This window comes from Pocillopora damicornis, chromosome 1 (assembly GCF_964200805.1).
Source record: "Pocillopora damicornis chromosome 1, jaPocDami1.2, whole genome shotgun sequence".
Taxonomy (NCBI): domain Eukaryota; kingdom Metazoa; phylum Cnidaria; class Anthozoa; order Scleractinia; family Pocilloporidae; genus Pocillopora; species Pocillopora damicornis.
Genome location: NC_142670.1, coordinates 20,838,122 through 20,862,481, shown reverse-complemented (window position 1 = coordinate 20,862,481; position 24,360 = coordinate 20,838,122). Strand labels below are relative to the sequence as shown.

The 24,360-nt window shown below is 37.8% G+C and overlaps 1 protein-coding gene across 1 annotated transcript in view; it reads left to right on the top strand.

Annotated features, from left to right (window-relative positions):
* LOC113664120 (uncharacterized) overlaps window positions 1–19,746 on the top strand; it is a 28,378-nt gene extending 8,632 nt beyond the window's left edge. The window contains exons 11-25 of the mRNA XM_089181512.1: window positions 6,932–7,195; window positions 8,527–8,649; window positions 8,790–8,912; window positions 9,064–9,186; window positions 10,105–10,239; window positions 10,739–10,861; window positions 11,005–11,127; window positions 12,752–12,874; window positions 13,016–13,138; window positions 13,290–13,412; window positions 15,862–15,984; window positions 16,095–16,217; window positions 16,369–16,491; window positions 18,097–18,231; window positions 18,953–19,746. Coding sequence (XP_089037638.1) covers window positions 6,932–7,195; window positions 8,527–8,649; window positions 8,790–8,912; window positions 9,064–9,186; window positions 10,105–10,239; window positions 10,739–10,861; window positions 11,005–11,127; window positions 12,752–12,874; window positions 13,016–13,138; window positions 13,290–13,412; window positions 15,862–15,984; window positions 16,095–16,217; window positions 16,369–16,491; window positions 18,097–18,231; window positions 18,953–19,323 — 2,258 coding nt within the window. The 3' untranslated portion in view covers window positions 19,324–19,746. The remainder of the gene's footprint in view (window positions 1–6,931; window positions 7,196–8,526; window positions 8,650–8,789; window positions 8,913–9,063; window positions 9,187–10,104; window positions 10,240–10,738; window positions 10,862–11,004; window positions 11,128–12,751; window positions 12,875–13,015; window positions 13,139–13,289; window positions 13,413–15,861; window positions 15,985–16,094; window positions 16,218–16,368; window positions 16,492–18,096; window positions 18,232–18,952) is intronic.
* Window positions 19,747–24,360: the final 4,614 nt, after the last annotated feature.

The following is a 24,360-nucleotide window of genomic DNA, read 5'->3' as shown; positions in this document are numbered from 1 at the left end:
TGCCTTTGGTTATCGCCAAGTACTTATATTTTCTTGAAAAAAGTATTGATTGAAGTCTGTGACTCTGTGTTACCTCGAAAAAATTGAGATTTAAGGACACATGATAAAAAGCTGAGTAGTATATTCCATTTATCATTCACAGCACCATCTGTATTTGTGGGGTTCAAAAATGTTTTGGCTTTATAACAAAATATTCCGTGATAAAAGCCACGTGTCAAAGGTGGCCTGCCATCCGTAGTAATTTGCTATGTAATGACGATTATACTGTGACAGCTATGAATTTGAAGCAAAAGTTTAAGTTAAAACCATTGAAAATAACTTCGGTTTTGCTCAAATCTGGTGCTCAGATCCTTTTAAACCCATGGTCATCAGCAGATTACGACGTAATTTCGGTCCCAGACTCCCGTTCCCCGTTCTTCTTTCCTCGTTCTCCGTTCCTCGTTCTCCGTTCCTCGTTCTCCGTTCCTCGTTCTCCGTTCCTCATTCTCCGTTCCTCGTTCTCTGTTCAGAATTCTCCGTTTCTTGTTCTCCGTTCCCCGTTCCTCGTTCTCCGTTCTCCGTTCTCCGTTCTCCGTTCCTCGTTCACCGTTTCCCGTTCTCCGTTCCTCATTCTCCGTTCCTCGTTCTGTTCAGAATTCTCCGTTTCTTGTTCTCCGTTCCCCGTTCCCCGTTCCCCGTTCTCCGTTCTCCGTTCTCCGTTCTCCGTTCTCCGTTCTCCGTTCTCCGTTCTCCGTTCTCCGTTCTCCGTTTTCCGTTTTCCGTTCTCCGTTCTCCGTTCTCCGTTCTCCGTTCTCCGTTCTCCGTTCTCCGTTCTCCGTTCTCCGTTCCTCGTTCTCCGTTCCCCGTTCCCCGCTCTAAGTTTACCGTTCCCTGTTCCTCGTTCCTCGATCATCGTTGCCCGTTCTTCGTTCCTCGTTGGAGTAACATCCTACCACTGCTATGGCACAATGGTGGTCGGTTCAAACAGCGATTTCTTAAACATCATAGTACCATGGGCGCTTTTTTAATGCTCAGATTTAACTTGGATCGAAAAAAATTCTAGACTGGTTTATATCCGGTAGAGTTAACTAACGGGCTGGTGCGAATCCTGTCAGCTATTTGGGTGCAACAGAAGGAAAAAAAGATCAAATTTCGTAGCCTAGAGCCTCTTCCGAATCATGAACCTTATGAAAAATTTCAAGAGAGTCAGCCAGTCAGCCGTGTGTTCTTGAATTGGTTGATCATGGAAAAAGGAATTATTTTTTTCGTAAGTTCTGTTTTTTTTTTCTTTCGTTATGTAAAATTTTAGTCGATTTTTAGCTTACCAGTCGATTTGTACCGGCTCGGAACTTTCGCACTCAAGATAATTTATTATTATCTACTGAGTTGGTAACGTAAATTGGTTTCAATGAAGAGTTTAAAAGCGTTTCGAGCGTCAGCCCTTCGTTCAATCGCTCTGACGAAGGGCTAACTCTCGAAACGTCAGCTTTTAAATTCTTTGCGGTGGCCAATTTACGATATCAACTTAGTTGATAATACTTGATTACCCTGTTATACTCCCAATCGACGCAGCACCTGAGTTTCTTTAGAAACTTAACACCTATATCCTTTCGTACTCAGTCAGTTTTAATCGCTTAAAGTCCAAACAAATAAAGTTTTTTTACAACACTTTGACCCATAATTTCTCTTTACAATATCACCCCTGAATCAAACATGAATGTCAAAAAGAAAATGATCGCCTACAAAAGAAACTCTTGAATGTTAAGCGAATTCTCCAAGTCAACTCTGTAGGTAATATATATATCTAATGGTATGGAAAATATGTATACTGATGTTAAGGTGCAAAGAATTAATGTCAAATGTATATTTATCTATACTTTTGACATCAGAAGAGCTTAAAAGAGCATACGAAAAAAAGGGGGGGAATAGGGGCCAGTAACTTCGCATTTCAGCATCTTAAGAGTGACGTAAATCCTGCATCCACGCCTAGAGATCTCATCTGAGATGGCGTCGTGAGAAAACGAGACTCTTTGGATCATATCCATCCAAAACCTGCAAATCTTGGGGAACACCTCTCCACTACGGGAAGCAAAGATCTATTGACAGCTGCCAATCGTCTCCTAGATCCCACCGAAGAGTTATGGTCATTTTGGTTGCTATTACAGTGGCAATCCCGCAATCATCGCGGCAGTGTACATTGGAAAATACGTTTCGGAATACCTTATAACAGGAAAGGTAAGTATTGATGTCCCTCAATTTTTGTTATTTATTTAGACGTCAACCTTAAAAAAAACCAACATATTTGAACTAAAGATAGAAGTGGGTCGAAATTCCAGCACATCGATGTGTCATTGTCGATGTCCTAGTAGTAGAAATTAATCATCTCATTTTCACATAAAGCTTATAGCTAGCGCATATATTAATCAATCGATGTATGGACAAGACGATAAAGTAAGTATTCAGTTTGATCATGTTAATGGTAAGCCATTAAAGAAGGAAACACGTACTTTCGTCCGCGCTGTCCAAACCCTGCCAGATTGATTTTTCAAATTCGACATCAAAAGCTTCGTAAATTCAAAAAAGAAACCAATTTCTACAAAGTAAAAATTTTAAGCTGGCGTTTTTTTCCTCTCACCGATGTAAGAGTAAGAGCGTTAAGTTTAAAATATGCTTTGAAAAACAAAGAGGCAAGCGATGCGTTGACAGAACATGTATGAGCACATAAGTGGCTGCCGTGACCGTAGCCTCTTTAGGAGACTTAAAAGCATTGCAGCGCAAAATTTCAATTGTGTAGTGTTATCTACCTGTTTGAATTACCCAGTGGGTAACCAAGCGTGCGTTTCTTAAAAGGGCTCCTAAATACAACCAAAAGTTGCAAAGTGGTCAATAATGAGCTGATAACTATTGTTCCAGTTATTGTCCTAATTCATCAGTTAGCTTTAGAGTAGTAATAAATTAGTTCTTTTATGGAGCCTGGGAAAATATCTACATCATTCCACGACTTTTGAAAGGAATCGAGTACAGTTTAATTTTGGGATCATTTGCGATCCGGACTAACTTTTTACTAAAACGTTTTTAAAACTTTTCTTTTTTTTAATACTAAACAGCACAGCACGAAATGAAATACTAAAAATTTGCTGCACTCTCCTACGCGCTTCATATGACAGCAGCAGGACTTTTATACAAGTAGGCAAATAAGCTTGCTTAGATATGCATGGTAGATACAATGTCTATTTTCGACCTGTACGCAAAATGTGAAGAAAGCGGAAAGGTATCTACGAGGTGTGACAAAAGTTTTGTACATGGGTGACATTTTTGAGACGTTACATGTAAGAGTATGTGTTGTGTATGGTGGTCACAGATTAAGAACTAAATGTACGAGCTGAGTTCTAATAAGTTTTTCACACGAATTTCCGTTCTTGAGTCCATGTTATTTTGATGTTGAAGGCAGAAATATGGGAGCTCTTTATCATTTAGTATCCATCTTAATATTTCGTCAGTCTTTCTGTTCCTCGCTTGTCAGCACTGGAAGCTATGTATGTGACATAAATGCGAACTGTGCAAAAACTGACGGCTCCCACAACTGCACCTGTAGGGAGGGATACACTGGAGACGGACAATCATGCCAAGGTATAATTTTTGCATTAGACTGAGCAAATATCAGAATAAAGCCTCGCGCGAATAAAAAGAAAAACCTCTTTCCTCAAAAACTTAGAAACATAATGCTTGTTTCTCTGTCAAGTAACCTTTGGGCAATTCATTTTTGTCCACAGATGTCATTGAGTGTAGCGATGGCAACCATGTTTGCCATGTTAATTCCAACTGTAACAACACAAATGGTTCTCATATTTGTACCTGCAAAGAAGGATACACTGGAGATGGACAGTCATGTCAAGGTAAATAAGAGTAGCCTACACTATTTAAAACAAGCAGCTTTAAACATAAGCTATCGCAATTGGCCCACGTTTTAGAGACCTGTTTTCACGCACCACTATCGTATTTTTATTAAATTACCTTTTATACATTACTTATGTTTCTAGATATCGATGAATGCAGCAATGGAAGCCACGATTGTGACGTAAATGCGAATTGCACCAACACTAATGGCTCATATAGCTGCACCTGTGAGGAAGGATACACTGGAAAAGGAGTCATGCCAAGGTAAAATTAGATTAGACTTTGAAAAAAGCAGATTAACTGTTTATCACAAATAATTGTCTTGTTATCCAACAAACTGACTAGGAGCAATGAGCAAGATTTTCTTCTTGTATTATATGATAAACCGTCGAGTAAGGGATTTATCATTTCACCATTACCTGGGATATTTTTCTCAAAAATGCGGCCATGCTCGGATAACACCCCCCCCCCCCCACCAAAAATTTCCGTCTTTCTTGCACTTTCTCCACACAGGACGCTTACTACATTGCTGATACTAGAAGCATGTTCTTTACTCGTTACAAATCTTTACCATATCTCTCAACCGAGGATGTTTTCCTGTAAACATTGAAGAGTACAGTGAGGATTACGTCGTCAAAATGAACGACTGCCATCCTAATGCCTCTTGCGTAAATACCCAGGGCTCACACAACTGCTCTTGCAATCCTACCTATTTTGGGAATGGTTCTATATGTGAAGGTAAGTTTGTTATATTCAGGCCTCGTGACTTGATAATGTACGTCTTTTTTAATGTTATCAAGGAGCACGCAGAGTTTGTAATACAAATATTTGATAAGTGGAGGCATAAATCCTTGTCGCCTAATACGCTAAGAAATTACTGTCACTTTTAATTCTATGCGAACTTTAATCACATTTAATCTATTTTGGGGGTGAGGGGAAGGGGGTGGCTGGAGAGTTTGTTCTTGTCTTACCAGGCAAAATTTCGGACTAAATTATATGCGTAATAAAATAATTTATTGTCCGTAAAATTCACGATATTATTAAAAGTCTGCAACCTTAATGCTTCGTCATTATGAAAAGATCGATGAAAATTTCTCCTCACTAATGTAATTTAACTTTGTAGGCGATCCGTGTAAAAAATGCAAAAACCTAAGTGAGTCGTAAGCTATTAAAAAGAGCAGCTACTCAACACTGGTACACGGACTAGCCTTTTATTAGGGGTGGTGGGGGTGGTCAGGGCATTTGTCTTTGACTGGCAAAGTTTTGGACTAAATCATATATGTTAATCACCGAAGAACTCACGAGACTTGGATTAGTCTTTAATTCTGAGGGATTCTTGAGGCTACGTCATTGTAATAAGAACAGTGAAATTTCTTTCGTTATCATTATTGTTATAGTTATCATTATTCAACTTTAATTTCTACAATATTTTTCGTACACTTAGAAACTCAAGACCTTTTCTCCTTTTTAATGAATGTTTTTTTAGTTTCTTGAGTATCTATTGTCTTTTTACGTGATATTTCACTTCATTTCTGTATTATTTCCATCATTGTGATAAGAACAGTGAAAATTTCTCTTGTTATTATTATCATTATTATTTAACTTTAATTTGCAGCCGATCCGTGTTATAAGTATCAGAACCTGAGTGATGTCGCTGGAAAAACAGTTACTCAACACCAATCGGTGCAGAGTTATGTGACAACCTACTCCCCTACTCCCCGAGGGGGAGTAGGGGAGTAGTATCTGTTATAGATAGTATCTGTTAAGTGCCCTTAACAGATATTGTTATACGAATGTTATAGAGAAATCTTGTCAAACAGTTTTTAGAGTCGGTCTAGGAAATTGCTCGATATATTTTACACAACTTCAGAATTTTTCTTTCTGAGAAAAAGCCTCGCTGATTAGTGACTTTGAATAAATTAGATCTTTTTTCGACATTGACATTTACCCCTTTACTCCACTCAATTTCCTGTTAAACCCTTGGTATGAGGTTGCCTCTCCTTGCTAACCAACTTATGACTCTTATTGCACCATTGCTTTTTCTGTGATTTAGAGCTGAATTCCGTGTGACTGGATACTATTACGGAATGGGGAGGACAGGCAGGGAAGTGGGTGCAACTTCCACAAGTTAAGCCATCTTTCAATATTTGACAACGGAAGCAAGTTTTTCCTTCCCCCCCCCTCTCACTACTCATCTCAGTTTCCGGATCCCAAGAGTGCACTTTAGATAGTGCAGTACTTTAAAAGATTGTTGCATTTGCATGAAAAAGGGTAGCTACTAGAACGATATCAACCGCAATTCTGAAATGTTTCCAAAGGAAGATAGTGATCCCTTTTGGCGACCCTAATGCATAAGCAACTCTAAGTAAGGCTTGCAACCGTTACCCATCGTCATGCACCCTTAAAATCATAACCCATCATCGATCATCGTGGATCTAACAGTGTCATTTACAGTGGTAGAGAAGGACTTTCTTGATCTAAACTCTAATCCTAAACAAGATGGGCGATTTATTGCTTCATTTGTTAAGTATAAATAATTGAAAGAAATAAATTGCACACAAACAATGTTTTGTTTTGCCTGCGGCACAATGTCGTCCATCAGGGAACAGATGCATGGCAACATATATAGATTTGTTTATCAACTATTCATAATTCAACTGAACTTAAACCTTAACAGTTTTTGCTAATAGATTCTTCTGCGCTCCTCCTCCTTCTTGGGAAAGGAAAGACAAGAAAAACTGCTAACCAGCAATTTTCTTTGGAAAAGGAAAAGAAACGGGTTCCTATCGTATTGGAAAATTCCTAAAAGCAACATGTGGCTCACACAATCGAGATTCAGGTCACGTTTATGCATAAAATATCACGCATGACTAAATCATTAACAGTTACGAAACTGAAACTCAAGCCAACTCGAAGAACAGACTTTAAGAATTGCGAAAGTTGCCGTGTTTACCTTTCATGATCATAAGCTGAGGCTTCAAATGTAGGGAATTATCTGCCTGGTGATTTTTTCACGCTAGTAACTTTTTTCTCAGCATCTTAAGAGTGAAGTAAATTCTGCATCCATGCCTAGAGATCTCATCTGAGATGGCGTCGTCAGAAAACGAAACTATCTCTTTGGATCATATCCATCGAGAACCTGCAAATCCTGGAGAACAACTCTCCATTACGGGAAGCAGAGATCTATTGACAGCTGCCATTCGTCCGCCTAGATCCCGCCGAAGAGTTATTGTCATTCTTGTTGCTATTGCAGTGGCAATCGTCGCGGCAGTGTTCATTGGAAAACAAGTTTCGAAATACCTTAGTGATAATAGGAAAGGTAAGTACTGATGTGCCCCAGTTTTTGCTAGTTATTAAGAATTCAACCATAAAAACAACATATTAGAACAAAAGATAGAAGTGAGTCGAAATTTCAGCACATCGATGTGTCATTGTCGATGTCTCCTGTCGTAGAAAGTAATCATCTCATCTTCACATAACGCTAAAAGCTAGCGCACATATTAATCAATCGATATATGGACAAGACGATAACGTAAGTATTCAGTTTGATCATGTGTAAGGTAAGCCATTAGAGAAGGAAACATGTAGGAGCACCTTCATCCAATTTCTACAAAAAAGCGTAAAGCTGGCGTCGTTTGTCCTCTGATCGATATTAGAGTAAGAACGATAACTTATAAATATGCTTTGAAAATCAGAGGCAAGCAATTCGTTGACAGGACATGCACGCACAGACAAGTAGCTGCGAGACCGTGACCTTAGCCTCTAAAAGACTTAAATAGCTTTCCAGTGGAAAATGTCAATTGTATAATGTTATCCACCTGTTTAAATTACCCAGTGGGGGGAGGTTGAAAGTATGTGGCTCTTTCAACACATGAAATTACTTAAAAAAATACATCCAAAAGTTGCAAATAAGTCAATAGAGTACAAATTTAATTATCTGTGTGGTTAAATAGCTTTGAGAGGGGTTTTGCAAGCGGGCGTTTCTTACAACGGTGAGTTAGGCTCCTGAATACAACCAAAAGTTACAAAATGGTCAATAACTCAGCTTTAGATTAGTAATAAATTAGTCCCTTTATGGAGCCTGGTAAAAAATCTACATTAATCCATGCATTTTGAAAGGAATCATGCACAGGTTAATTTTGGGATCATTTGCGATTCGGATTACCTTATTGCTAAAACTTTTTTAACTTCTTCTTAAAATAGTAAAGAGCACTGCACGAACTGAAATACTAAAAACTTGCTTCATTCTCCTACGCGCCTCATATGACAGCAGCAGGAGTTTCTACAAGTAGGCAAATAAGCTTCCTTAGATATGCATGGTAAATACAATGTCTATTTTCGACCTCTACGCAAAGTGTGAAGCAAGGGGAAAGGTATATATGAGGTGTGACAAAAGTGTTGTAGATGCGTGACATTTTTGAGACGTTACATGTACGAGTAGATATTGTGTATGGTGGTCACAGATTAGGAACTAAAACGACGAGTTGAGTTCTGATACGTTAAGCACACGAATTTCAGTTCTTGAGTCCATCCTATTTGGATTTAGAAGGCAGAAATAGCAGCTCATCCATGGTGTACATCATTTAGTACCCATATAAAAATTCCGTTACAAAGGTTCAGTTATCTTTTGCAAATCATTTGTGTTCACAGATGTCAATGGGTGCAACGATGGCAGCCGTGGTTGTGGCACGAAAGTAAATTGTACCAACTCTAATGGTTCGCAAAACTGTACCTGTAAGGAAGGATACACTGGAGACGGACAATCTTGCCAAGGTATAATTTTTGCATTAAACTGAGCAAATATCGGAATAAAGATTCGCAAAAATAAAAAAAACCTCTTTATCTAAAAACTTAGAAATTTAATGAATGTCTCTCTGTCAAGTAACCTTTTGGCAATTCATTTTTGTTCACAGATGTCAATGAGTGTAGCGATGGCAACCATGTTTGCCATGTTAATTCCAACTGTAACAACACAGATGGTTCTCACATTTGTACTTGCAAGGAAGGATACACTGGAGATGGACAGTTATGTCAAGGTGAATGAGAGCAGCCTACACTATTTAAAAGAAGCAGCTTTGCACATAAACTATCGCTCATGGAAACTAGCCCACATTTTAGAGGCCTGTTTTGACGTACCACTGTCATATTGCTATTGCGTTACCTCTTATACATCGCTTATACTTCTAGATATCGATGAATGCAGCAATGGAAGCCATGATTGTGACGTAAATGCGAATTGTACAAACACTTATGGCTCATATAGCTGCACCTGTAAGGAAGGATACACCGGAAAAGGAGAGTCGTGCCAAGGTAAAATTAGATTAGACTTTGAAGAAAGCAGAATAACTGTTCATCAGAAATAATTGCCTTGTTATCCGACAAACTGGCTAAGAATTGTTTTCCTCAATAAGTTACCCTTTGCAAATCTATTGTGTTCACAGATATTGAGGAATGCCACGATGATAGTCATGGGTGTGATTCTAATGTTAACTGTACCAACACAAATGGTTCATATAATTGCATCTGTAAGGAAGGATACATTATAAATGGACAGTCTTGCTAACGTAGATTAGAACAGCGATACTTTATGTCGAGCAAGGCAGCATTTCATAATAAGTATTGTCTTTGTAACTGAAGTTATGATCAAGAAGTAACGTGATGATTTTCACGCCCCGACCTCGTATTTCTATTAGGTTATGGGTTTCATCGTATGCGTACATTTACATTTTTCGAAGGTTTAACACATACGCGTGGATATTTTACGAGTTTCTTGGTATTCTTCCGAGCACGGGAGGAAAGGGGATAATTAAGAGCAATGAGCAAAATTTCTTCTCGTATTATGCGATAAACCATCGCTCCTTGAAAATATCTACTATTTAAATTATTGAAGTACACACAATATCGCCCAAGGAACTAAACATGTATCTTGCGGAGTCTATAGGCTCCTTTCGACTTAAAGTCAGAGAAGATTATGAACTCTCAGGCTAACATGCTTTGCTTCAAGTATTGAGAGGTATTCACCAGGACGTATCGTGCGAAATGTTTGACATATATATTACTTTATAAGAATAAAGAGCTAAAAAGTATCCATCTTTCATCCACACCGGACGCTTACTATATTGCTGATTCTAAAAGTATGAAGGGTGCGAGATATAACCCTGTTTTAACTTGTTCTTTGCTCGTTACAAATCTTTACTATATCTTTCAACTGAGGACGTTCTCTTCCAGACATTGACGAGTGCAGTGAAGTTTATGGCGTCAAAATGAACAACTGCCACCTCAATGCCTCTTGCGTTAATACCCAGGGCTCATACAACTGCTCTTGCAATCCTACCTATTTTGGGAATGGTTCTATATGTGAAGGTAAGTTTGTACAAATATTTGATAAGAGGAAGCATAAATCCTTGTCACCTCATACGCTAAGAAATTACTGTCACTCTTGATTCTATGCAAACTTTAGCCACATTTAACCTATTTTGGGGGTTAGGGGGAGGGGTGGCTAAGGAATTTGTTCTTGTTTTGACGTCACAAAAATAATTTACTGTCCATAAAAGTGAAGAAACTACGAAAACTAAGTCTCCATCCTTAATGCTTAATGCAAGTATGTGGCTCTTACAACGAATGAAGTTACTCCAATAAATACATCCAAAAGTTGCAAAGTAGTCGATGAGAGCAGATGTTATTATCTGCGTGGTTAAATAGCTTTGAGAGGAGTTTTACAAGCAGTGAAGTAAGCCCCTGAATACAACCAAAAGTTACAAAATGGTCAATAATGATTAGATAACTATTGTTCCAGTTAGAAAGAAATTTGATGTTTGTCTCCGTGTCAAGTAAACTTTTGGCAATTCCTTTTCGTTCACAGATGTCAATGAGTGTAGCAATGGCAGCCATGTTTGCCATGTTGATTCGAACTGTAACAACACAAATGGTTCTCACATTTGTACTTGCAAGGAAGGATACACTGGAGATGGACAGTCATGTCAAGGTGAGTGAGAACACTATTGAAACAAGCAGCTTTGCACAGAAACAATCGCTCAGGGAAATAAGTTCACATTTTAGAGGCCTGTTTTTACGCACCACTCTCGTATTTCTATATGATTACTTTTTATACGTCAATTATGCTTCTAGATATCGATGAATGCAGCGATGGAAGCCATGATTGTAACGTAAATGCGAATTGTACAAACACTAATGGCTCCTATAGCTGCACCTGTAGGGAAGGATACACTGGAAAAGGAGAGTCATGCCAAGGTAAAATTTAGATTAGACTTGAAAAAAAGCAGGAGGACTGTTCATCAGAAATAATTGCCTTATTATCCGACAAACTGGGTAGACTATTTTTTTCCCCATTCAGTTATCATTTGCAAATCTATTGTGTTCAGAGATATTGAGGATTGCAACGGTGATGGTCATGCTTACATGATTCAGTTCGATCATGTAAATGGTAAGCCATTAAAGAAGGAAACATGTAGGAGCACTTTCGTCTACGTTGTCCAAACCCTGTCAGACTGATCTTTCAAATTCGATATCTAGAGCTTTATAAATTTTCAAAAATACCAATTTCTACAAAAAAACGTAAAGCTAGCGTTGTTTGTCTTCTGATCGATATTAGAGTAAGAACGATAAGCTATAAATATGCTTTGAAATAAAAGAGGCAAGCAATTCGTTGACAGAACATGCACGCGCACACAAGTAGCCGCGAGGCCGTGACAGTAGCCTGTTTAAAAGACGTCAGAGCATTCCAGTGGAAAATTCAATTGTATAATGTTATCTGCCTGTTTGAATTACCCAGTGGGACGTTTTGCAAGTATGTGGCTCTTATAACAAATTAAGTTATCCCAAAAAAATACATCCAAAAGTTGCAAAGTAGTCGATGAGAGCGGATGTAATTATCTGTGTGGTTAAATAGCTTTGGGAGGGGTTTAACAAGCGTTCGTGTCTTACAACAGTGAAGTACGCTCCTGAATACAACCAAAAGTTACAAAATGGTTAATAATGGTTAATAATGAGCAGATAACTATTGTTCCAGTTATTGTCTTAATACATGGTTTCATCAGTTAACTTTAGATTAGTAATAAATTAGTCCTTTTATGGAGCCTGGGGAAAAAGAACATAATTTCACGCATTTTTAAAGAAATCGTGTGCAGTTCAATTTTGGGATCATTTGCGACCCGGACCAACTATCTACTAAAACATTTTAAAAACTTTTTCTTAAAATAATAAACAGCACGGCACGAACTGAAATACTAAAAACTTACTTCATTCTCCTACCTGACTCATCTGACAGCAGCAGGATTTTATACAAGTAGGCAAATAAGCTTGCTGAGATACTCATGGTTAATAACATGTCTGTTTTCGACCTTAAAGCAAAGTGTGAAGCAAGTGAAAAGGTATCTACGAGATGTGACAAAAGTGTTTTACATGCGTGACATTTTTGAGACGTCACAAATAAGATTACGTGTTGTGTATGGTGGTCACAGAATTAAGAACTAAATCTACAAGCTGAGTTCTTGTAAGTTTTGCACACGAATTTTGGTTCTTGAGTCCATGCTATTTTGATGTAGAAGGCAGAAATAGCAGCCCTAATTTCATTTTAATGGCGTCTTTCAATGGTGGGGTGTCACGATGACAAATGGCAAGTTCACTCGATTAATTTGCTTTTCCTTGTGTAGACCAGAAAGGAGATTTTGTTATTTTGTTTTGATATTTTGTTTTCTTTAACTCTAGATTGCACTGAATTATAAGTTCTCCGGACAACAATTAGGCCAGAACGATGTCATATTTCCTCCCAGGGTTAAAGTTAAAATGAATGTTTCCACGCTCTTGTGTTGTTCCCCTAATAAGCTACCTTTTTCTACATTACTTGTGTCCTCAGGCATCGACGAGTGCAGCACTGGAAGCTATGAATGTGACATAAATGCGAACTGTACTAACACTGACGACTCTTATATCTGCGCCTGTAAGGAAGGATACACTGGAGACGGGTATTCATGCCAAGGTATAACATTACATTTGACCCAGCAAATAAAAAAATAAAGTTTCTCAAAAATAAAAAAAAAAACTCTTTCCATTAAAACTTAGAAATTTGATGTTTTTCTCTCTGTCCAGTAAAGTTTTGGCAATTAACTTTTGTTCACAGATGTCAATGAGTGTAGCAATGGCAACCATGTTTGCCATGTTAATTCCAACTGTAACAACACAAATGGTTCTCATATTTGTACTTGCAAGGAAGGATACACTGGAGATGGACAGTCATGTCAAGGTGAATAAGAATAGCCCACATTATTTAAAACAAGCAGCTTTGCTCACAAACTATCGCCCATGAAAATTAGCTCACATTTTAGAGGCCTGTTTTTACGCACCACTATCGTATTTCTATTAAATTATCTTTTATACATCACTAACGCTGTTAGATATCGACGAATGCAGCAAAGGAAGCCATGATTGTGACATAAATGCGAATTGTACAAACACTAATGGCTCATATAGCTGCACCTGTAAGGAAGGATACACTGGAAAAGGAGAGTCATGCCAAGGTAAAATTAGATTAGATTTTGAAAAAAGGAGAATAACTGTTCATCACAAATAATTGTCTTGTTATCTAACAAACTGTTTAAAGTTTTTTTTCTCTAGTCAGTTACCCTTTTCATATTGATGAATGCAACGATGATAGCCATGTATGTGATACTAATGCTAACTGTACAAACACTAATGGTTCATATAATTGCATCTGTAAGGAAGGATACATTATAAATGGACAGTCTTGCCAGTGTAGATTAGAACAGCGGTACTTGATGTCGAGCAAAGCAGCTTTTCATAACAAGTATTGTCTTAGATATATGAAAATTCACATATTTGCACTGCGGTGGAAAGATGAAACAAGAAGATCCTCGCAGCTAAGAACACTACTGAAACTAGTAGTTGTAAGTAGGACCTGAAAAAAATTTCAGGCCCGTACGGGATTTGAACCCATGACCTCTGCGATATCGGTGCAGCGCTCGACCAATTGAGCTAACAAGCCAACTGGGAGCTGGTCAATGAATTGGGTACAAATAAGCATCCGAGTGAATGAAGATTTTAGATATATGAAAATTCACATATTTGCACTGCGGTGGAAAGATGAAACTAGAAGATCCTTGCAGCTAAGAACACTACTGAAACTAGTAGTTGTAAGTAGGACCTGAAAAAAATTTTCACTCGGATGCTTATTTGTACCCAATTCATTGACCAGCTCCCAGTTGGCTTGTTAGCTCAATTGGTAGAGCGCTGCACCGGTATCGCAGAGGTCATGGGTTCAAATCCCGTACGGGCCTGAAATTTTTTTCAGGTCCTACTTACAACTACTAGATTCAGTAGTGTTCTTAGCTGCGAGGATCTTCTTGTTTCATCTTTCCACCGCAGTGCAAATATGTGAATTTTCATATATCTAAAATCTTCATTCACTCGGATGCTTATTTGTACCCAATTCATTGTCCAGCTCCCAGTTGCCTTGTTAGCTCAATTGGTAGAGCGCTGCACCGGTATCGCAAAGGTCATGGGTTCAAATCCCGTACGGGCCTAAAATTTTTTTCAGGTCCTACTTACAACTACTACATTCAGTAGTGTTCTTAGCTGCGAGGATCTTCTAGTTTCATCAAGTATTGTCTTCGTAACTGAGGTTATGATCGAGAAGTAGCGTGATGATTTTCACGCCCCGACCTCGTATTTCTATTAAGTTACGTGTTTCCCATGATCATATGCAAACATTCACATTTTTTGATGTTTTAGAATATAATACGCGCGGATATTTTACATGTTGCTCGGTATTTTTCCGAGTGCGGAAGGAAACAGGACAATTTTGAGCAATGAGCAAAATTTCTTCTCGTATTATATGATAAACCATCGAATGAGGGATTTAACCATTACCTGGAATATTTTCCTCGAATATACGGCCACGCTGGGATAACCGCCCCCACCCCAATCTTCTCTCCCTCACTTTTTTTAAATAGAGTAGATACAAGGAAAATCTATTTCTTCTGCCACACTTTTTATGTAACTTTTCAACCTTCAACGACAGCGCAATCAGTACGGCAGAATAATTCTATTTTCCATTTCAGTTTTTCTATCTTCATGTGCTTGCAGAGAATTTTTTATATATCATCTATTATTTTGATTTTATGTCCTATTGCCAAAGTAATTTAAGAAGCGCCCCTCTCGACTAATCGATAAAGCGCCCTCTCTACAAACAAGTGCCCCCTCGCCCTCCCATTTTTAGCCGAAATTTTTAATAAGCGCTCAAGTGCTCCTTGAAAATGTCTATTATTTCAATTATTAAAGTAGACACAATATCGCCCGAAGAACTAAATATGTATCGGAGTTTATTCGCTCTTTTCGACCTAAAGACAAAGAGGATTATGAACCCTCAGGCTTAACATGCCTTGTTTCAAGTATTGAGAGGTATTTTGTTATTTTTTGCCAGCTGTCAGTATGTTGCATTATTTCTATCAAGAAGGGAAATTGATATGGTTTTTATCTTTCATGATCGATTTATAAACCATTGTATGTTTGACAATTAATTGTTATTAAAGAGGAATTTACTCTTCTTATGTACATGTAAACTATATAATAAATCTAATACATCACGTAAAGTCTGTCCGTAAGGTATGTAAAGAATCGTTGCTTTATATCAAAAATCTTTCTCACTTGGTGCGTTCGCTCCCTCTGTTGTGGTTCTTTTTTAAAAGAACAGGAGGCGTAGATTGTAAGACACACACACGTTTTATTCCGAAGCAAGAAGAACACTAAACTAAATCACACGTGAATAATGATCAATGCCTATATTTTATATGCGGTGACCTAGGTACTAATATGATGACCGCTGGCCGGAAACAGAGGCCAGCCAATATTATGACACTCTCGATTTCGGATACTACGAGCTCGTGCACAAATACCATACAGACAGACTTTGCATGAAGTATTCTATATCTATATCATTACTACTACCAGATATCGATGAGTGCCTCAGTGGCAACCATGCTTGTGACGTGACTGCAAATTGTACCAACACTGACGGCTCTCACAACTGCACTTGTAAGGAAGGATACACTGGGGACGGACAGTCATGCCAAGGTATAATCACTGCATTAGACTTAGCAAATAGAGAAAAAAAACCTACTTCCTCAAAAATCTGATGGTTGTTTCTGTCGAGCAACGTTTTGGCAATTCATTTTTGTTCTTAGATATCAATGAGTGTAGCGACGGTAACCATGTTTGCGATGTTAATTCAAACTGTAACAACACAGATGGTTCTCATATTTGTACATGCAAGGAAGGATACACTGGAGATGGACAGTCATGTCAAGGTGAGTAAGAGTGGCCTACATTATTTAAAACAAGCAGCTTTGCACAGAAACAATTACCCATGGAAATTAGCCCACATTGTAGAGACCTGTTGTCACGCACCACTCTCGTATTTCTATTACCATACTTTTTGTATATCACTTATGCTTCTAGATATCGACGAATGCAACAGTGGAAGCCATGATTGTGACGTAAATGCGAATTGTACAAACATTAATGGTTCCCATAGCTGCACCTGTAAGGAAGGATACACTGGAAAAGGAGAGTCATGCCAAGGTAAAATTAGATTATACTTTAAAAAAAAAGCAGAATAACTGTTCATCACAAATAATTGCCTTGTTATCCAACAAACTGGCTGAAGAGTTTTTTTCTCTATTCAGTTACCCATTGCGAATCTATTGTGTTCACAGATATTAATAAATGCAACGATGATGTTTGTGATGCGAATGCTAACTGTACTAACACTAATGGTTTTCACAATTGGATCTGTAAGGAAGGATACATTGGAGATGGACAGTCTTGCCAATGTATATTAGAAGAGCGATACCTTATGTCGAGCAAAGCACCTTTCCATTACCAGTATTGTCTTTGTAACTAGGCTAATGATCAAGAGGCAGCGCAATGGTTTTCACGACCCTACCTCGTATTTCTATTAAGTTACGGATATCATAATATGCATAGATAAACAGTTTTCGCTGGTTTAAAATATAATACGTGCGGATATTCTACGAATTGCTTAGAGTGTTTCCGAGCCCAGATGGAACGAGGATAAAAGAAGGCAATGAGCAAGATTTCTTCTCTTACCATTGAATAAGAGATACATCATTCCACTATTATTAGGAATATTTTTCTCAAATATGCGGCCGCGCTCGAATAACCACTCCCACCCTACCCTTCTCCTCCCTCACTTTTTTAAATAGTATAGATACAAGGAAAATGTGTTTCTATTGCCACACTTTTTTATAACTTTTCAACCTTCAACAACAGCGCAATCTGTACAGCAGAATAATTTATTTTCCATACGAAAATATTTTCTATGTTCATGTGGTCGCAGAGTTCCTTTTATGTATTATTGATTATTTTGATTTTATGTCCTATTGCTGAGGTAACTTAAGAAGCGCCCCTCTCGACTAGTCGAAGACCCACCCCCCCTACAAATAGGTGCTCCCTCCTCTCCCCACCCTCAGCCCAAGCGCTCATTGAAAATGTCTAATATTTCAATTATTAAAGTATACACAACATCGCATGAGGAACTAAACATGTATCTTGCGGAGTTTATTCGCTCTTTTCGACTTAAAGACAGAAAATATTATGAACCTTTAGGCTTAATATGCCTTGGTTCAAGTTCTGAGAGGTATTTTGATATTTTTTGCAAGCTGTCAGTATGTTGCATTATTTCTATCGAGAAGGGAAATTTATATAACTTATATCTTTCATGATCGATTTATAAATCATTGACTTAAGTCTTTTTAATAGTTAATTGTCATTAGAGACGAATTATCCCTCCTTATATACATGTAAACTAGATAATAAACCTAACACTTCATAAAAAGTCTGTCCATATGGCATGTAAACAATCGTTCATACATGAAAATATGCGATGTGATTTACAACTGTAGACATGGCAGGTGGAGTGAAATCCAAAAACGAACAACATTTATCCGGAGAATCGTTATTCTTATGGCCAAATCCAGTCCTGTGAATGCGATACATCCAGTGGCTATGTATGTATTAAACTCCATGTTGTGAATTGTGCCGATCAGTATTGAACTGAGACATGAGAAGCGGCTGTGTTCACAGGCTAGAAACTGCACTTATGTTAGTAAACTTGCACGTTACAAATCTTTCCTATCTCTATCAACTGAGGACGTTATCTTCTAGACATTGATGAGTGCAGTGAGGATTTTTTCGTCAAGATGAACGACTGCCATCTGAATGCCTCTTGCGTTAATACCCAGGGCTCATACAACTGCTCTTGCAATCCAACCTATATTGGGAATGGTTCTCTATGTGAAGGTAAGTTTATTATTTTCAGTCTTCGTAACTTCATAATGTACGTCTAGTTAAATGTTACCAAGGAGCGCGCAGTATTGTTAGTATTATTGTTATTACTATTACTACTATTATCATTATTATTATTAGTTAACTTAAATTTCTACAATATTTTTCGTACACCTAGAAACTCAAGAAATGAACTTCTTATATTTTTCCTCCTTTTATTTATTTATTTTTTATTTCTATATTATTTCCAGTGTAATTTTATTAAGTTAAAGTAAAATTGACCCCCTCCCTGTTTAGCATCTGCTATCTTTGGGTCAAAGGAATGTGTTCTATATATATAAATATATATATATAAATGTGGGCGTAGAGTCTACCTTGGCGTAAAGTGCTCAATGTTGCGGTAGCAGAGCTAAGTATATATAAGTTAAGAATTAAAGAGGACGCATCGATTCTCTGTTACTCTGAGTTTCGCGCCTAAGCGCTGGTCAGACAGAACTTTATTCGAATAAAGTTTTGTCTGACGAGCATTTAGGCGAAAACTCAGATTAACAGAGAATCGATGCGTCCTCTTAATTCTTTAACTTACGTATAAATATATATATGATGATGATATAAATATATAAATGATGGTGAGGTGAAAGTGAGAAGTCCATAGCTTCAAGTGATTCCTTTGAGCTACGTTATGGTAAAAAAGAAGATAAGATTTTCCTTTCACAATAATTATTGAATTTTTTAGCCGATCCATGTTATAATTACCGCAACCTAAGTGAAGCTAACAGAAAAAGCAGTTACAACACACCGCATGGTTCAGAGTTATGTGACAACTCACTCCCTGAGGGATGGTATCGTTTTGTGGGAGCTGCAGGAACAAAAATGCCAACAGCGCGTGTGCCAGCCTACAGATGTGGTACAGTCTGGTCAGGCTGGTTGGATGGTGCTCATCCTACAGTGGATGATGATGAAGTTTCTAGGACGGTCTGCTTTAGCGATCGTGTTACAGGTTGCAAATCTTTAATCAACATTTTGGTTAAAAATTGTGGATCATTTTTAATCTACAAACTTGCTCAGCGCCCCAGTTGTCCTTCCCGCTTCTGTGGCACGGACTAAATCCGAGTCTAATAACTTCACAAAATGAGATACGTCATAAAGAGATTCTTGTGAACAATGTACTTTACGAGTTACCGTAGCCCACTCCTTATCGTAATCGTTAATACCATCGTTATATAAGCTGGTGCATATTGCCAATCTTTTTACGTCGGTGAAGAACTGTTACATGTTATATATATTATAAGAGTTCTAATGATGGTGGGTATCAAATCTCATTTGATTGATAATTAATAAGAACTGTCAAAGGTCCAGGTAGTGTCTTTAATTAGAAAGTAAGTTTGTTGATCCCAGATACCGATGCTTCTGGTATAAGTTGTCATCCCATAAAACATCTGTTTAAAAGCTGGATTATTAGACAATCACTAAAGTATCTCACCTCAATGTTACCTTAATACGTTTACTATCAATAAATTCATTATCATCTCTGGGTTTATTAATTTATCTGAAGTCTAAAATTTTATCAAAGGTAACAGAAGTAATGGCTCCTTAGGTAATTAAAGTGGCTGGAAACTGTTTACCGAAACACCCATGCTAAAGTTGTATTCAAAGCGCTTGAAACCAACTTTCCTTCTTCATAGTCGAACCAGTATTACACATGTGTTGACCAAAGGACTGAAGTTCTAAATAGTGGACGTGGCATAGCAATCGATATTATTATACAAATGTCATAGGGAAATCCTGTTAAACAGTTTTTAGGGTCGGTCCAGGAAATTTCTCGATATATTTTACACAACTTCAGAGTTTTTCCTTCTGACGAAAGGCCTCGCTGATTAGTGCCTTTTATGAACTAGAATTTTTTCGACATTGACATTTACCCATTTACCCCTTCACTCTCATTGGTTTTCTGTTACACCCTTGGTATGAGGTCGCCTCTTCTTGCTAACTGTCTTGTGACTCTTTTTGCGCCATTGCTTTTTCTATGATTTAGAGCTGAATACCTTCCGTGTGACTTGATACTTTCACGGAATGGGGTGGACAGGTAAAGAAGTGAGTGCAACCTCCGCAAGTTAAGTCATCTTTTAATAGTTGACAACGGAAGCGAGTTTATCCCCCCGGCCTTCCACTTCTCATCCCAGTTTCTGGACCCCAAGGGTGCACTCTAGATAACGGAATGCTTTAAAAGTATGTTGCATTTGCATGAAAAAGGATGGCTACTGAAACGAAGTCAACGGCAATTCGGAAAAGTTTATTTGGATTTGGTGCACACTTTTTGGATGCCGTTGAGCCCGTGCAACCATATTTCGGAGATAGGGTGGTTACCAAGCGCTGAACATTGCTCGAGCTACAATCTCAAGCCCAGGTTCATTTTAGCTCCTTGTCAGCGGTATGATCGCCAAATAATGACTTCTGAGAGAATAGATTTATTCAATTTTTCTGATTGATTGTTCGGAAAACAATACACTCCTCACAGGAAGTGTGATTTACGGAAGGGATCGATCGGGCCGGAAACAGGGCGTTAACAACGATAATTTTAAATTGATATTGCTGTTAATATTGTTGTTTTTTGTTTATTTTTTGCATAAAATTTTTCGATTGTAAACTGCCTGTCGATGCGTCAGAAAATATCCAACCACGGTCGCTGCATGCTGCAATGACGGGAAGCTATTCTTCTGGAACGATGGATTTCTCTCGTTGTTGTAAAAGACGCATAAGTAGAAATAACTCATTATTTTGATTTGTTTGGAGTAAAAAGCAGAAAAGAAGGCCTTCTTAAGGCCGTTCAAGCATACGGAAATGTAAATGTAAAAGAGTACGACATCAGAATAGCATATGTCGGATATGCTTACTACAATCTTGTTCTCGGTATCAAAGAAGAAATCGAGAAGTTTTGCTAAATATGCAAAGAAAAAAAGCCAAGAAAAGGGTTCCGTTCTTTAAAAAAAAAAATTAGATCTTTCGCCGTCCAAAGCCCTTCTCAAGCCACAATTTATAAATTATTCACAACTTCCCTTGTTCCTGTTCGTATGTCCGGCTAAGCCTTAATCGTCATTGGCCCCCGTATAGCCGCTAATTATGGCTTACAAATACGGGCGTTTGGTGTTAACTTGTTGAACTCCCTTATGAAGTTTATAACAGTTAAACGAAACGCGTCGAAGAATAAAGAAGTTTTACAGCTACTGTTCGCAGAGTGCTTCTCACTAGTTTAGTTTTAAAAATATGATTTAAAAACTTTTAAAAAAAATTTGACACCCCAATTTGTTTGCTCAGACAGAGCAGAATATAAAAGTAGTACATTGTGTATATCGCTATTCTGAGTATTGATACATGAAGAGACCATTAAGGTCAATTGAGTGAAATACATTTTTAGTTGAAGGCTTTTGACCAATATTTCGATAAAATTGAAGATACTTAATAAGGAAACTCCTATTAAATGGTTAATAAGTGAGTGAATCTACTGCTGTGACAAACATAATCAGTAGGTCATCCAAGGTAAGTGAAATTTGGGACAGCGTCGATCCCAGCGTGCTTTGCAAAATAAAAAATAAAAAAAATTTGGCGGAGAGATTTTTCGTTCTGTTCGCTTTCCACGGACATTCAAGGTCACAATACCTCCTGGGCCTATAAATAGCGGTCTAATCTTTGTTTTCACCGAAATTTACAGAAATTGTTGTTGCTGTTGCAATCAGAAAACTACTCAGTGTACTCTAGGAATTCAGATATATCTTCGGATCAAAAGAGATCACAAATCGATAGAACACATGTTAAAACCGTATCCACTTTAGCTAACGGCTTTGCGACGCGGAATCTAAAGAGTCTTTTTTTGCTATGAAGATGCACCTTTCAATAAATATCAATGTTATTTATGAGATGTTATTGCAAACTGTACCAACACTAATGGTTCTCATAAATGCACTTGTAAGGAAGGATACACTGGGGATAGACAGTCATGTCAAGGTACAACAGACTAGTCTAAACAGCTTTTGGCGTTAGGTACGATGTTAATGACTCAGAATCTAAACAGGTTTTCTATATTAAGGTTTTTCTGGTAAATAGTTGATGTTAATAGATGTCGATTAATGTAACGATAGAAGCCATACTTGTGATGCTAAGGTGAATTGTTCCAACGCCAATAGTTCGTATCATTGCACATGTAAGGAAGGATACACTGGAGATGGACATTCATGTCAAGGTGAAAAAGAATAGCTTACACCATTGAAACGAGCAGCTTTGCTCGTAAACAATTGCCCTTGAAAATTGGCCCACATTTCAGTGACCTGTTTCAACGCACTACTGTCGTAATTCTATGTATTAACTTTTATACATTACTTATGCTTCTAGATATCGACGAATGCAGTAATGGAAGCCATGATTGTGATGTAAATGCGAATTGCAGAATAGCTGTTCATGACAAATAATTGCCTCGTGATCCGAGAAACTGGTCAAGACTGTTTTTTCCTCTATTCAGTTACCCTTTGCAAATCTATTGTGTTCACAGATATTGATGAATGCAACGATGGCAGTCATGTTTATGATGCTAATCCTAACTGTACCAACACCAATGGTTCTCATAATTGCATCTGTAAGGAAGGATACTTTGGAGATGGACAGTCTTGTCAAGGAAGATTGGAACTGCGATACTTTATGTCGGGCATAGCAGCTTTCCATAATAAGTATTGTCTTTATAACTAGGCTCATGATCAAGAGGCAACGTAATGATTTTCACGCCCCGATCTCGTATTTCTATTACGTTGCGGGTTTAATCGTACAGATTAAAAGATATATTTTACAGGTTGCTTAATATTTTTCCGAGCCTGGAAGGAACAACGATAAATAAGAGCAATGAACAAGATTTATTCTCGTATTACATTAATAAACCATCGAATAAGGGATTTATCATTCCACTATTACTTGGAATATTTTTCTCGAATGTGCGGCCACGCACGGATAACCTTAAGCCTTCTCCACCCTCGATTTTTAAAATAGATACAAGGAAAATCTGTTTTTACTCCCACACTTTTTTTTTACAACTTTTCAGCCTTCAACAATAGCAGGGTCAGTACAGCAGAATAATTTTATTTTCCACACCAGATTTTTCTATCTTCATGTGCTTGCAGAGTTCCTTTATGCATGATCTATTCTTTTGATTTTTGTCCTATTGCTGAGGTAACTTAAGAAGCGCCCCTACCGACGAATGGAGGAAGCGCCCTCCCCACAAATAAGTGCCCCCTCCACCCATTTTTAGCCGAAATTTCCAATAAGAGCCCAGGCGCTCACTGAAAATCTCAATTATTTCAATAATTGAAGTACACAAAATATTGCCTGAGGAACTAAAAATGTATCTTGCGGAGTTTATTCACTCTTTTCGACATAAAGACAGAGAAGATTATGAACCCTCAGGCTTCACATGCCTTGTTTCAAGTCATGAAAGGTGTTTTGATATTTTTTGCTAGCTGTCAGTGTGTTGCATTATTTCTATCGAGAAGGGAAATTTATATGGTTTGTATCTTTCATGATCGATTTATAGACCGTTGATTTATTTTTTAACAATTAATTGTCATTAGAGAGAAGAATTTTGGTTCACGCCGTGCGAAATGTTGGACATATATATATTCCTTTATCTGAAAATATGTCTGATGATCTCGTAAGAGTGAAACTCAGAGTCAGATAAAAGTTATGTCTTATTGATTTGTCCAACTTTCAGATATACCACGCTCTGCGAACGCATAGAGCACTATACTGCAAGGATAGACTATAATCAAGATTTATTTATATATCCCTTTTTAAACATACTGAGTTAAAAAAATTTCGTCTCTCTTGCTTTGTCTCCGCACCGGAGGTTTACTACATCGCTGATACTAAAAGTATGGAGGGTACTATATATAACTCGGTTTTAACTTGTTCGTTGCTTGTTACAAATCTCTACCATATCTCACAACCGAGAACGTTCTCTTTTAGGCATTGACGAGTGTAGTGAGGTTTATGGTGTCAAAATGAATGACTGCCATCCCAAAGCCTCTTGCGTTAATACCCAGGGCTCTTACAACTGCTCTTGCAATCCTAGCTATATTGGTAATGGTTCTATACGTGAAGATAAGC